At 35.7% G+C, this 15,859-nt stretch overlaps 1 protein-coding gene across 5 annotated transcripts in view; it reads left to right on the top strand.

The window, feature by feature from the left end:
• FAM184A (family with sequence similarity 184 member A) overlaps positions 1-15,859 on the top strand; it is a 125,674-nt gene that overhangs the window by 67,645 nt on the left and 42,170 nt on the right. For all 5 annotated transcript variants that reach the window (XM_054558083.2, XM_054558081.2, XM_024249037.3 and 2 more), the window contains exons 5-9: positions 236-433; positions 4,192-4,314; positions 9,018-9,179; positions 12,000-12,121; positions 12,574-12,724. In XM_054558083.2, coding sequence (XP_054414058.2) covers positions 236-433; positions 4,192-4,314; positions 9,018-9,179; positions 12,000-12,121; positions 12,574-12,724 — 756 coding nt within the window. The remainder of the gene's footprint in view (positions 1-235; positions 434-4,191; positions 4,315-9,017; positions 9,180-11,999; positions 12,122-12,573; positions 12,725-15,859) is intronic.

Here is a 15,859-nt window from a genome sequence, read left to right as displayed (position 1 = left end):
TTGGTCTAATATGATAATAGTCTATTTTATCTCTTGCTTTAAAATTTTTGATTTTCTGTGGGCTCCCCTTTCACTTTCTGAGAACACTAATGATTTATTCTCATGTTTCGTAGTCTAGATCCCGTAGCACTCAGTTTATTCAAGCTTCCATAATTATAGGGTATTCAAATTACCCTAATAGCAGTAATGAAAAAAGCAGGTGCCGATTATTGATCTTTGTCTGTTTTAATTTTAGAAAGTAAATGAAGCAAAGAGAACTCAGCAAGAATATTATGAAAGGGAACTTAAAAACCTGCAAAATAGATTGGAAGAGGAGGTGACTCAATTAAATGAGGCCCATTCTAAGACTTTGGAAGAATTAGCTTGGAAGCACCATATGGCAATTGAAGCTGTCCACAGTAATGCAATTAGGGATAAGAAAAAACTGCAAATGGTGAGTAAAAATTTAATTTATCATTGCATTGTGAATTGATGATATTTCTGTAATAGTCCAGTGTGACCTATATTGTAGAGCAATGATTTGCTGCTGCTGCTGCTTTTTTTTTTTTTTTTTTTTTTTTTTTTTGAGACAGAGTCTTGCTCTGTCTCTTAGGCTGGAGTGCAGTGCAGTGGCGCAATCTCAGCTCATTGCAACCTCCACCTCCCAGGTTCAAACAAGTCTCCTGCCTCAGCCTCCTGAGTAGCTGGGACTACAGGTGCATGCCACCACACCTGGCTAATTTTTGTATTTTTAGTACAGACAGGGTTTCACCATGTTGGCCAGGCTGGTCTCGAACTGGTGACCTCAAGTGATCCTCCCGCCTCAGCCTCCCAAAATGCTGGAATTATAGGCGTGAGCTACCGCACTCAGCCGATTTCCTTCATTTTGGTGGTTGCTGTCTTGTAATCATTCTTGAAGTCACAGTTCAAAGAGTAACATATCTGATAGTTCTTGATATGGGATATAGCTTATTGAGTTGATATAAGACATTGCTACTTCATATAAGCCATAATAGAAACACTGTTTTTGTTCTTGAGCTGTCTCTTCATTAGACAATCTAATAGGTGTGCTCTTCAGGAAGCCTCAACTAGTTGAAAGTACATATTCTCTTGTAGATAGTTTTCTTCTTTGAGAAAATGATTTATGTTTTGTTTTGTTTGTTTCTTCCTCAATTAAGTATTCAGCTTGCTAATAGTAATATATGACAGACAGAATTGCAGAGTAGGAAAAGCAAAGTATCTGACAGACCTTGACCTTACACTGAGCTCTTTGCCTATTAACTGTATTATTTTGGGCCCCAAAAGCTATGCCTTAGGCTCCCCATCTGACAGAAGATATGATCCAACTTAAAATGTTCCTTTGAGGATTAAGTCAGATAAAGTGTTGAGTACTAAGCCATGTTCTAGCACATGATGATAAAAATTAGTTATTAGTACTTCTTACTATGTACCACATACTACAGTAATGTTTTGCATCTTTTAAAACATTTCATTCTTATGACACTTTGGTTTGATTTCTCTACTCATTTTACTGAAGAGGGGATGTGCTCAAGCACATGCAACTAGTAAGACTCAGTCAGGCCTTGAACTCAGGTTCCAGATCTGTCAAACCCCAGGCATCTAAATACCATCATGTAGGCATTTAGTAATGATGGTTGTTATATATTTCACTAATGGTACTTTACAGTTTACAAAGAGCTTTTTTATATATACCTTAATACTTATGACTTGGAGATTAAAGTCATTTTTATTATATAGATGGTAAAATAGGTTTAATAAACCTCGATGATTTCGTCAGAGCCACAGCGCTAGGATAGGATATGAATTGAGATCTGCCTCAGTGTACTTTCCTTTTGTGACATGACTAGTTGGGAAAAATATTTAAGACCTAAACTTAATTTAAAATTCAAATAAAACTTACTGTTAGAATGTTATTTCTTTTAAAACTTAACTACTATATGTTTATGTAGCCAGAGACAAAAATTAATGACATGTTATTTCTCAAGACTCTGACTGTAGTATTCTCTGTGCCAGATCACTATTCCAGAACCAGTTTGCACAGCATTAGTTATGTGAGGCATGTGCATGCTTAGCAATTCTGGGTGCCTGTATCACGTGTTCAGAGTTTTATAGAAAAGTGTTTCGTGGTAACTGCTTCTTCTGTACTCTCTTTCCTAGCTATCTTTTGGTATTATTTTTCATTTCTACATTCATTTTCACCTTAGCCACCTTCTTTCTCTCTTATTGGAATATTTAAGTTGCATATGTCCTGCCTTCAGCCTTTATTCCTCTCTATTAAGTTATAAGTGCTAGAATTAAGGCATCTTTCATCAATGTCATTTTTACCTCATTACTTTACTCCTCATTATCCCTTCACCTGATTAAATTTTAATTTTCTAGCACCTGCCTTAAGCTACTTAAATTTCTTAAAGTCTTTCTTTAAAACATGGTTGCCATAAGACAGATGACATGAAATTTCCTATATGTGAATATATTCACCACCCTATTGCAGCATTATTTCTACCCTTCTTTTTTTTATCAGAGTAACTTGTGTATCACTTGCTCTTTCTTCCACTCTTGCCTGTCTACCTCATGTCTGAACCTAAGCTGAAACCAGCCTCCTTCCAGAATAGTCTTCCTCTAGTGTCAGATTCTCTCTTAAGGAACATTTAGCTGAAGACAACTTCTCTTTTCTTATTATTCAGTTATCAAAAAGGATTGTACTGTCCATAACTGTAGTTGACCCACCACAACTGAGAGTGAATATACAGAGAACCCATGCAGAAAACTGTTAACATAGGAGGCTTGAGGCTACCATCCTTAGAAAGGCAGGTTGGCCCTTGGCTGGCATCTGGGAACTTGGATTTCTGGAGGGATCCCCCCATTCCCTAATAAGAATGACTCACTGGCCTAAGCTGTGGCCTAACCACGCAGCCAATGTGGTTTATGCTGAACTCCTGCTTTCCTTCTGGGAATCTGGAATTTTGACATGTGACAGGAAGATGGTACCTGTGTGATCAGTCGCCGATAAAAAACCTGGGTACTAAGTCTCTCATGAGCTTTCCTAGTAGACATTTCACACAAGTTGTCACAGGTTGCTGGAGGTATTCAGCCTGTCTTGTATAAGGACAACATTTCACACAAGTTGTCACAGGTGTCTGGAGGTATTAAGTGTGTCCTGTGTGAGAGGGCTTTTGGAAACTGTACCTGTGTCTGGTTTCCGGCAGACTTCACCCCATGTACCTTCTTCCTTTGTGGTGTGTGCTTTTAAGTCCTGTGCCATAATCACAACCATGAGTGTGACTATACCCGTAAATGTAAATCGTCAAACTCGGGTTTGTCTTGAGGTCCTCTGACACAGAACCCTATTTATTCTTCTTCTCATTTTACACTATAGAAATGTTGAATTGCTTGTAACATACTGTGCTCCTTTGTCTCTTTGTGGTGTGAAAAAGCCTTAGCACATGCTTTTTCCCGTGCCTAGAATGTGATGTTCCCCTCCTGCTCCATCACCTTTTCATCCTTCAAACCATGCTTAGGAATTGCTTTCTCTCTAAAGGTTTCCCTGCCAAGCTAGACGTTATTAGTTCCCCTTCCATATACTCCCGTACTCCCTATGCATGTCTAATTTAGTTAATATTCTTTAATTGCTTGATACCATGAGCTTATTAAGGGCAGGCTCCATATCTTATTGCCTTTGTTACCCAAGCGTTAAGTAGCATGCCTGGCAAATAGTAAGTGATCTTCAGTAATTATCAGTTTTACCAGTTTTGCTCTTTAATTTGCCTTCATTTTATACTTGCTTATTCTCTACTGTGTTCCAGTGCTAGACCACTGATTTGTAGAAGTGTTACTGGATTTCATTTTTTATGTAAACATAAAAGAATTTGAGGGAAAAAAAGAATTTTGAATTCAAGAGGTAATTAGAATTTTTTATCTCACACTTTTCTGTTTTTGGACTTCAGCTTGATCTAGTCCAGTCACATGTTCTCACCATTTAAAACAAGTATAACTACATTATAAATGAGTCAGAATGATAGAATCTAAGCCACTATGGGTGTCACTGTTAATTCAGATATTGTTAATTAAGGGTAAGGCTAATTTGAAGAGCAAAATTTCAAAATACAAAACAGAATAGTCTTTTTCTTGGAGTCTTCGAAGTATATAATACTTGCAATTTTGTTAATTTTTTTAAAAATTTCTTTTTCTAAGGAATTGGAAGAACAACATAACAAAGATAAACTAAACCTGGAAGAGGATAAAAATCAGCTTCAACAAGAGCTAGAAAACCTAAAGGAAGTACTGGAAGACAAGCTGAATACAGCCAATCAAGAGGCAAGAATTCTTTAGACCTGTTGCCTATGTTATAGATTTTAATAATAATAACTTATTCTGGTGACATTGTATAGGTAGGTGAGTCTCAGTAAAGGTAACATATCTAGAATAAAAATAATTTAAAAACTGTAATTGGTGTTGAATTTTTCATGACACTCTGATTATGTTCCACCAGGTAAAATTTACTGTCAAAAACATTAAACTAAGGTGCTGTTGTGGGGAGAAGCAAAACAGAATATCACCACATAGGAAAAGAACAAAAGAGAGTTCTCTACCCTTTTGCCAAAAAATAGCTTATTATTCTCTATACTGCCTCTTTTCCTACAATTTCAACAGAAACTGAGGATGGTAGCTAGAATCAATAGGTTTAATTTGAATTACAGTCTGTGACATTGCCCTTTTAAGACTAGATATAAATGAAAGAGGAGAAAAGAGGGAAGTTAGAGCTCTTCTTCAGCCTCATATCAGCAAAGTTCCAGGTGGGTTAAGGATTGGAATATAATATGAAAATCATGGATAACATAAAATATGAAAACAAAAATGACAAACCTGAGGATAATAAAGAAGGCTTTTTGAACATGATATCAAAGTTATGAATTGAAACATGGAATATTTGTACAGTTAAAGCTAAAACTTCTTTATTGATATAAAGAACACACCATAAGCAAAATTTAAAAAGAGGAGAAACTGGGAGAGATGAAGAGATTGACAAATTGACCAATGAAGAATTCATGTCTTTAACACTTTTAAGACTATTTACAAAACAATAAGAAAAATACAGACACCCAGATTATCTTTTTACAAGCTAAAAATGAACATGAAAAAAAAATTTGTATAATTTAAGAACTGGAAATGAAATCAATGAGATGCCTTTCCATTACCATAAAATTAACAATGATAAAAAAATTGAGACCATGCGGTGTTAATAAGGGTAAAGAAATAAGCACTCAGAAACTGCTGATGGGGATTCAAAATTGTATAATTTTCCTGGAAAGGGATTTATCAGCACATATGAAAGCCTTAAAGACAGGCATGTCCTTTAACTCAGCAGTTTCATTTTTTTGTGTATTTAACCTAAGCAGATAATTATGGATTGTTGACAAAATTTCAGCACTGTTTATAGTAGAAGTAGTATATAAAAACTTAAATTTTCTCAGAAGTCTGTCTGCCTGGAAGAAAGGGAGTCTTTCCCAGTTCACACAAGTTTTGTTTGCTTCTCTTTCCATGTTCTGGGGCTGCTTCCACACTGAGGGGTATTGCCCTTTTCCTGCTTAGAGGCACACATGGCCTAGCAGCTGCCTTGGTACAATACAAGGTCAAGAAAGTGAAGGCGTTTAGGGTCCTTCTAGGAGTTAAATACCTTCATTCTGAGATGTTAAAGATATTTTATTCTTAATTGCTAGTAAGTATATATGTAGTTTTTCTGTAATTGACTCATTCGTTTATTTAATAAATATGGAATGACTATTAGGTACCAAAGCACTGTTACACACTGCGGTTTCAGTGATAAGTCAGTCAGACATGGTCCCTACTACTATGGACAGACAGACACAAAAACAAGTAAATACAAGTCTGAGGCATATTACAAAGGGTGGTAAGTAATTAGCAAGGGCTTGTCAAAATAATAAATTTAGGAAAGCTTATGCAAACACCCTGAGGCATGAGAAATTTCTAGGAATTGTAAGAATACCAGTGGTATTAGTCTGTTTCATGCTGCTGATAAAGACATACCCAAGACTGGGCAATTTACAAAAGAAAGAGGTTTAATTGGACTCACAGTTCCACTTGGCCGGGGAGGCCTCACAATTGTGGTGGAAGACAAGGAGGAGCAAGTCACATCTTACATGGATGGCAGCAGGCAAAGAGAGAGCTTATGCAGAGAAACTCCCGTTTTTTAAAAACCATCAGATCTCATGAGACTCATTCACTATGACAAGAACAGCGCAGGAAAGACCCACCCCATAATTCAGTCACCTCCCACTGGGTTCCTCCCTCAATATATGGGAATTGTGAGAGTTACAATTCAAGATGAGATTTGGGTAGGGACACACACAGCCAAACCATATCACCAGAAAAAATGGAGTGTGATAGCAACTATAATAATTAATATTTATTTAGTGCTTACTGAGTCCCAGACTTTGTTTTATGTAGCCTCTTCTTTATACTATTCTCTCCTTTAATCCTCACAGCAACCCTGGGCAGTAGGTACCAGTTACTAAGGCATAGAAAAGTTAAAATAACTTGCCCAAGTCAGCACATAATAAGTAGGTAAAGCCAGAATTCCATTTCAGGTAGTGTGCTTTCAGAACTCAATTCTTAACCCTACTCTTTCTCTCAATTAGTATATAAAGACCAAGAAGAAGGGATGCCATGCTGAGGCTGGAGATTTCGGCAGGGGCTATGCTGTGGAGGTCTTGCAAGCCCCATGAAGGATTTTGAAAGTTATCCTAAGGGCAATGAAAAACAGTTGAAAGATGATAAGTGCAAATATGTGGATGCTTGCACAGTGGATGGGGCTTATGCTCATGTCCATATTTGTAATTTATAAAAAACTCACTCTGGTGTTGCAAGGAGAGTGGATTAGAGAAGAACAAATAGAGATAGATGGATATTTCAGGGAGGAGGTTTCTACTTACTGTATTCCCTCAGTTTGTACATTAATAGGGAGAATCTGAGTATTTATTTCTATTGCGAATGACAGAAATCCTAGCTCAAACTAGCCTAAAGAAAAAAAAAATTTATTGACTCATGTGACTATAAAGTCCAAGGATAATGTTAGCATCAGGCAAGACTAGATTCAGAACTGAAATTGTGACAGTGGAACTCAGCTTTTCTTTTTCTCTTAAATTGGGTTTGTTCTCTGTGTTGACTTCATGCTTCAATCACATTCCCTGAGGTGTTTGTGGAGCTGGCAAAAAACCTTTTCTAGGAGCTCCTTTTAAAGTCCTGAGATCACTGTGACTAGATAAGCTTAAACCATGTGCCTGCCCCTGAACCAATCCACATACAAACAAAATGAGATGACCTTATCGGTTTACGCTTCAATGAAGCACTTCATTCTCGAGTTTAAGTTGAATGCTTACTAAGACCACATGGACTGATAGAGAAGGCGAGTAGATGCCCCAAATGCCATAAGGAGATTTTGTTACTGGGAGACAGTAGGTGTTTTCCCGATGTATCCATTTTTATTGTATTTAAGAAAACAAACTGATCAGTTATGTTCAACACTTATTTGCTTTTTATATTTTATTACATTTAACTTTGCAGAAGTTTGAAGTTTTTGCCTATTTAAATATTCTATCCCTAGATTTGTAATTGCCTTAATAGACCTGTTTGAATTCTTTACATTGTTACTAGAATACTGTTTTTTTTTTTTCTTGAGGCAGAGTCTTGGTCTGTTGCCAGGCTGGAATGCAGTGATACAATCTCGCTCACTGCAACCTCTGCCTCCCAGGTGCAAGCAATTCCCCTGCCTCAGCCTCAGGTAGCTGGGATTACAGTTGCGCGCCACCACGCCCGGCTACTTTTTGTATTTTTAGTAGAGACGGGGTTTCGCCATGTTGGCCAGGCTGGTCTTGAACTCCTGACCTCAGGTGATCAGCCTGCCTCGGCCTCCCAAAGTGCTGGGATTACAGGCATAAGCCACCACACCCAGCCCTAGAATACTATTCTTTATAATTTATTTAATGGAAGAATTTTACCAAACTTTTAAGAAACAGGTAATTCTTTTGCTGTGAAAATATTTCAGAGCACAGAAAAGATGTGTAGCTCCCCTAATTATCTTATGAGATTAGCGTTCCTTTAGAGACACCAACAAGATAGAATACTACCACCACCAGTATTGCAGAGCATATACCTGCATGGAGAGGGGACAGGAAGGCTGTGCACCTGGGGAGGGAATTGTGGGTCAGAGAAGGATTGAAGGAGAATTTTTGTATTTTTTTTGTAATGTCTGTATTTACAAGGAGAAATAGGTATTATTTTTAAATTACCAATTTATCTTTTGTAGAAATTTCATAGGCTTGGCCATTTTGTAAGAATGGGGTTTTTACTTTATAGCATTGTCCTAAATAATTTGAAATATTTCATGTATGTATTTTAGTATTCATAACTTTATGGTAGGGATATGCTTAATCAGCAATTGTCTATTAGCTCCTAATTTCGAGTGTATAAATTCAACTCTTAAAGATTTCATGAGAAATTTTGTGTGGAAACACAGGAATCATAACTTACTCTAGTTTATAATACATTTACCAGCTTATCAATATTGATCTAAATTTATCCTCTTTGCAAGTAGCAGGACATATGGACTCAAATGAAATATGTGATTAAGTTTTAAAGAATGGTTTTTAAGATATTTTTATCTAAAATTTGTTTTACTCTTTTATATAATCTTTATCTTGCTTCAGCTTCTTGTAGGTATTTTATTATATGGTGGAACTAGGAATTCTCTTTGTTAAACAAAGGTATATCTATTCCTTTACGTGGTTGTCATGAAAAAAGAAAATCTTAAATATGAAAGTCTTTTCAAAACACAACAGAAGAAAGCTGTCATGGTTATTCGAGTGCTTTTTCCAAATTAATCAGGAAATTATCCATTCAGTAAAATTACAACTAAATAAAAAACTTTAGGAAGAAATTGTAAGACTATTTTGCTATTCTATTACAATGAAGTATATTAAAAGTACTCTGTTTACTTACAGATTGGCCACCTCCAAGATCTGGTAAGGAAAAGTGAACAAGGTCTTGGCTCTGCAGAAGGACTTATTGCTAGTCTTCAGGACTCCCAGGAAAGGCTTCAGAATGAGCTTGACTTGACTAAAGACAGCCTAAAGGAGACCAAGGATGCTCTATTAAATGTGGAGGTAATTTCATAATTCTACTGCAATCTAAACAGCAGCAAAATAAAAATATAATTTAGCCATTTGACCTAGAGCTGTTTAAACAGCACGTTGTATATAATTAGTATATTAGTTCTTAGAACTACCATAACAAAGTTCTACAAACTGGGGAATTTAAAACAACAGATATTTATTCTCTTATAGCTCTGGAGGCTAGAAGTCCAACATCAAGGTGTTGGCACAGCTATATTCCTTCCTAAACTCTAAGGGAAGATCAGTCCTTGTATTTTCCAGCTTCTGGTAGCACCAGGCATTCCTTGGCATTTGGCAACATAATTTCCATCTCTGCCTATCTTCACATCTTAAAAGGATACCAGGCATATTGGAACAAGGGCTCACTCTACTCCAGTTTAACATCATCTTAACTTAATATATCTGTACTGACCGCATTTCCAAATAAAGTCACATTCTGAGGTATTGGGAGGGTAGGACTTCAGTATACCTTTTTGGGGACACAGTTCAGCCGATAACAATTGGAATGTGCAATTCTTTTACTAGTAAGAGTTAGAACTCTTATATACAGCAACTAAGTGCTTCTCTGTGTCTGCAGATTTCAGAAAGACTCTGCCTTTTTTCTTCCACTCTTATGAAGCACAGCAAAGATTTAGATTGTCTTAGATAGTAGAGAAAAAGAATCCATAAAACTGGGTGTATAGTACACAGGGAGTTCTTAATCTTTTCCTTCGGAGAGATGGTTTAGAGTATAGGCTCTGAAGTCAGGTTGGTTGTATGTAAATTCTGAATCCACCACATAGTGTGTAACTTTGTGCAAAGCCTCACCTTCCACATCTGCACAATGAAGGAGAGGTGGGGGGTAATAACACTCTTCACAGCACTATTGTAATAATTAAACGAGATAAACCATTACAGCACAGTGCTTAGCAAAATAGTAAACACCCAGTAAATACTGCCTTTTACTAATACTATTTCAAATTTTCTTTTTTAGTTTAGAATTGGTGACATTTCAAAAGCATATAAACAAGGACACTTTAGTGAATTTACCTTGTGTATGGGGCATACATAATTCTATTTATATTTTATCTATGATATAATTATATTCTGTGTGCATTGAATATTTATCTTCCATTTTGAATTATGTGACAATAAATTACTCCATTTTCCTTGAATCTTCATTTCCTTATGTTTACCTTTCTCCGGTGGCTGTGTGATATGACAGCGTTAATATATAACAAGAAGTAATTGGAATTTAGAGCTAGTGTAATATACAACTTGATATATTTAGTTTCTGTGATGCCAAATATATTGACTATAATCTGGATGGTAGCATTCTGTGGTGTGAAGCTGAACTCGATGACCAAACTATATTAAGAGGTGTTTTTTCCATTGTCAACAAATAAAAGGAAAATGATATTTTAAGATAATACAAATATATTTAAAAGTAGACAGTTGAAATATTTGTAATGAATGTTAATTGAATATAGGTTGTGTTTATATGGTATCATGGAAGTTCTCTCTTGCCTTGGTGCACACCCAGTTCCTGACTTTAAGGTATTTTATCCTGGCTGCCTTTCTCCTGGCTGTCCTGGCACTGAGTATTGGGCTTACTGATTCAGTTTCATTTCTTTTAGGTCTTCTTTCATATTTACGTAGTACTTCTGTCCAGTAGTAGAAAATAATAAACATTTTAAGCAAAACTCTATCAATTGTTCATTTTCTGTTCTGCTGGAGAATTTTAACTGAGAAAATATAGATGCTGCATCCTGGTTTACCACAACTCTGCGTAAGCTCCTTTTTTTGGTACCTCTTTTCCTCTAACCTACCCCAATAATGTTTAATGATGTACTTTGCATTGAGGAAAAGAAATACATTTTAAGCAATCTACTCCGTTTAATGTTGCCTTTGGCGGAAAATAAAAGAATTACTAAAGGCAAAACACTTAGTGAAAAGAACAGTTGGCTAAGATGGCTGCCTTCAGTTCTCAATACTTACTGCTTAGTAGCCAGGCCAACAATGTAGAATGGCAATTTCAACATTGGCTTGTTTTTTTCTCATTAATTTGGGTATACCCTTCAAAAACTGCCACACCACATGTCATTAGCAAGTGGATGATCTAGAAAGGGTCATTGTGATAACAGGAAGATAGACCATCATCTGCTCCTCTTCTGCCTTGTGCCCCAAGAGCAGCTGCTCTGCTGGCAGGGGCTGATGGTTGCCACTGTTGTCCAAACAGGTCACCTCTATCCCCAGGCTCCACGGAGCCACTTGATTCATGCTAATCTACAGGAATTGTGTATATATTGCGGCATATTACCATAACAATGAACACACGGACCACTAGTTTGCAGTTACATAATAAAAACAGTAGCCTAAATTCTGCATAATTATTTTTATCATGTCAGGTACAGCTATATACTTAAGTTTTGAGCAAGAAACATACTTTTGAATATAAGTGAATTTGAATAACGTATCTGTCGATGTAATGGGTGTACAGGTGAAGGTAATTGGATAATCAGTATACCGTTAGATACCTAATATATGGAAAGTGTAATTAAGATGATTAATGCTGACTTTAAACTACTTAAATAATTTGTGATATAAGCCTTAATAAAATATAGTTTAGACAAGAACATGTAAAATATAAAATTTGTTTTACATATTTTATTTTCAGAAAATCTTGAGTCATTTTCACAGATAGCATTATCAAGTATTGGGCTGTAAGAATTTAAAATTAAAAGTTTTAATACAAGCACTTTACTTATTTAAAATAACCAGCAGTGTTTGTTTCTGAAGTTTAGTCTTCATTGAAAAGTTTTTATTCTTCAGGGTGAGCTAGAACAAGAAAGGCAACAGCATGAAGAAACAATTGCTGCCATGAAAGAAGAAGAGAAGCTCAAAGTGGACAAAATGGCCCATGACTTAGAAATCAAGTGGACTGAAAATCTTAGGTACATTTTTTGTTCTGTAATCTTATCAATAAAGACATACAAGAAAGTTTTTCTCTTGTATGACTCACATTATCCTGTTGTTAAAGACATAGTAGCAGTATTTTAAATTAAAATTTCCTGTGATTAGAGACAGAGAAATTGGATTTATTTTCCGTTTGAATTCAGATTTACTTTTTGCATTTCCTTGAATATAAAATAGGCAGTAAATTAACCTAAAGTCAGAAGACTTATTTGTTCTGGTACCTATTCTGCTGTTAATAAATTGATAAATGAGTGATATTGGGGTAAGTTACCAATTTACCTTACAGCCCTTAAGTAAATAATCTGCTTTTCCTCAGCGTCATAGACTTTTGAAGAGGATTAATTAAGCGCTTAAAAAACCTGTGGACTGTATTACAGTCAGTGAAAGGAATAATTATCTTTACAAAGTAAATGCAGTTGTTTTATTTTAGACAAGAGTGTTCTAAACTTCGTGAAGAGTTAAGGCTTCAACATGAAGAGGATAAGAAGTCAGCAATGTCTCAACTTTTGCAGTTGAAAGAGCGAGAGAAAAATGCAGCAAGAGATTCATGGCAGAAGAAAGTAGAAGATCTCTTAAACCAGGTAATTAATAATCTGTACATGATGAAGGTTCATTTCCCTTGACATTCTCTAGCTAGGGAGATATTGTAAAACTCTGTTAATTCACTGAATTTTGTTATTTTTCATGGGACAAACTTAAAACTTGTAAAAATACATAAAACCAGGAAGATGTATTTATAAACTTATAAAACATTGTGCTAAATCATTGTTATATATGCAGTCTGAATACTGAGAAGAATTTATTATGATTTTTTAGTTTAATATTTGACCTGAATATATTTAAGATTTTAAATGGCAAAGTTACCTATGTTTTGAAAGCATAAAATCTTTTTTCATGTCATTAGATACTGTTTGGGCAACAGAGGGTAGAATTTATTATATGTATCATGATTACCTAAAACCACTTACCAAAAATGAACAGCTTACTTTTCTCACCAATAGAGCCTTGCCTGCTATCCTTCAAAATGCTTTAAGCCCTTTAGAGTATAACATAAACAAAAGGTGGTAATATTCCTAAATCTGTGTGCTTATGTTATGCTTGCTTATTTCCATAACATTTGTAACTGTAATTAAAAGAATTTGCACATTTTCACTCATTTACACAACTTTTAAATTTATTAATTCTTAGCATTCTTCCACAGAGCAAGTCATTAAATAGGATTAACTGCATGAATCACCAGTTGATAAGCAAATGCAGAACTTAGACAAGAAGCAGCTCAATAATGTAGTTCCAGAAACCTACCATTATCTTTCTATTTGTGAGCATGATGAATTTCAAAATAAACAGGATAGACTTTTTGTAAGATCATTTGTTACATAGCTACATACATGCAGTGTCTTTCAAGAATACTTGGGGCCTGCCAATTTGTGTCTGGTATCTCATAATTATAATGTTACTCTGAAAAGAGAGAATACATGTGTATGTTTACATTTGTGTATATATGAGCTCTTGTCAGTCACTTGAAACTCAGACCAAAAAAAGAACAAGGAAACAACTTTTACTAGAATTTGGACACCACATTAGCATTGCTTATGATAGACTTATTTTACATTCCTTTTAGGGACCCACAAGGACAGATTTTACTGGGTAGGGTGATACTGATCCCCTATCGTTAGACAAGTGGTAAGATTCTGCCCCTAGAAAGATTAAATTACTCTGATTATTTAATAGAGATATATTTTTTCAACCAGAAAGTATTGAACATAGACAGTTTTTGGCTGAGTTTGCACTGTAAAGTGGCCCACCACTTCTCCTGCCTATTTTCTATCAAATTGTTTTATTTGTTATTCCTTTAATTTCTTGTATTAGTTTGTCAGATGTCATCCATACATCTCTGAATTTTGTTTTTTTCTTTTTTTCCTTTGGGTGTCTGTTCTGCAGTTCTTTCCTGAGAGGACCTAATGCTTTTCATCTTGTGGTTCTGTATATCATAAAATAATTTATTACATATTAGCTCCAGTTTTTGCCAGCTTTACAGAATTTCTAAATCAATTTTCAAAGCAGATTAACCATAAATATCAAGATGACCGGGAATTAATTGGTTCCAAAGGTAAAACTATTCTGTGACGCTCCATGCCATCAGACCATTTCCAAGATTATAATATCTTCCTTTCTCCCCACTTCTAAATTGTTGAGGCACACGCATTGCCATAGAGAAACTGGCAAGTAGCTGTTGCACTCCAGGATTGTCTATGCCTGAAGAAAATTAAGAAAACAAGTGCACAAAAAGATGCCCCATTAAAGTAAAAATGGGTATGATGCTATCAAGGTTTCATCCTTTCTAGGCATATTAGATGACAAAAAAGTTATAGTAGGACCAGTGGTTCTTTTTAAATGGAACGTCGTTGTGGACAAAACCTTCCTTCTTGGCTCTTTGGATCTTGTTGTCTGGACTCCTTTGGATGGATTTCTAGAGCCTGTGCTCTAAAGCCTGCTCTACCACCTTCTGCTTGCCTGCCCCTGCTGCTAAGCCTTGTTCCCCATAACCTCCACCCCCAGCCCTACCCCTAGGACCCTTTCACTGCATTCACTCCTACTGGTCTCACTCATTTCCTTTAGCCCTCACAAGGCCAGCAGCCTTCAGCACATAAGGGAAACAGACCTGGTTTGGGATTCATGATATTAAAGGAGTAAGACTGAGGAATAGAATTGGAGTGGCTAGGGCTTAGGCAGAGGCATGTACTATGAAAAAGTATCAGAGGATGTGCGTTTTCACATATTTTAACTATTTCTGAGTGAAAAACATGAGATTTTTATGTCTTAACATACCTGAATTTCATCCTATTTAGAGGAAAGGAGTGAAATAACTTGTCTTTCCTATGAATCTCTTGAGAGTTAAATTAGATTTAAGCCGGCCATCGTGGCCTGCCTATCTAAAAATGAGCATTAAAAGCATAAAATTTTCATTTTACTTGAATCAGATGTTTTTCACTTCATGTAATTTTCCAAAAGCTATTATTTTCATTCTGTGCTACGATTCAGTCAATTTTGTATCTTTTAGTTCCCTTTTAATATTTCATTGTGTTCTCTCTTTCTGTCCAATGATTACACTTTAGTCCAAGGCTAATTATGCTTCTTGGGTTGATCAGTGTATACATTTGAATTCTTTAAAGCAAAAAAAACTACATTCTTATTCTTCAACTCTATCCAAGGAAAAGTGATTATATAGAGTTTTCTGTGATCATATTTTCTATTTGTGATTTTAAAATGCCATCACTTGTTCCTTTCTTTCATCTTTTTTAAGGCAGATTTTATTTTGGGTCCAATATAATGATTTACTTATTCAGCCTTAAAGCATTGGACTGAAAAATTAAGGGGGATGCACAGACCATTGAGACACAGAACTGTGGAATTTTACAGTTTGAGTCTGACTCTCCATTTTGTAGATGTGAACTTTGAGACAAAGTCATTTAGTCATTGATTATAGCCCTGTATCTGACACAATGTTTACACTTCACAAATTTACAATCTAATAGGAAGATTTATATATAGGTACTTAAAATAAAAGTTGCTGTGCAGTAGGTGACTTTAAAAATCATCCAAGCAGTTTGTACTGAGTAATGATGTGTTGGGACTGGCTCCTACCAGCTCATCATAGCTAATTGTGCACCTCTCTTACCAGCACCACATTGGGGGACATCATGTTGATGACTTGC

This window comes from Pongo abelii, chromosome 5, assembly GCF_028885655.2.
Source record: "Pongo abelii isolate AG06213 chromosome 5, NHGRI_mPonAbe1-v2.0_pri, whole genome shotgun sequence".
NCBI classification, from domain to species: Eukaryota; Metazoa; Chordata; class Mammalia; order Primates; family Hominidae; genus Pongo; species Pongo abelii.
Note: the sequence above shows the minus strand (reverse complement) of the source record. Positions and strands in the feature narration are given on the sequence as shown.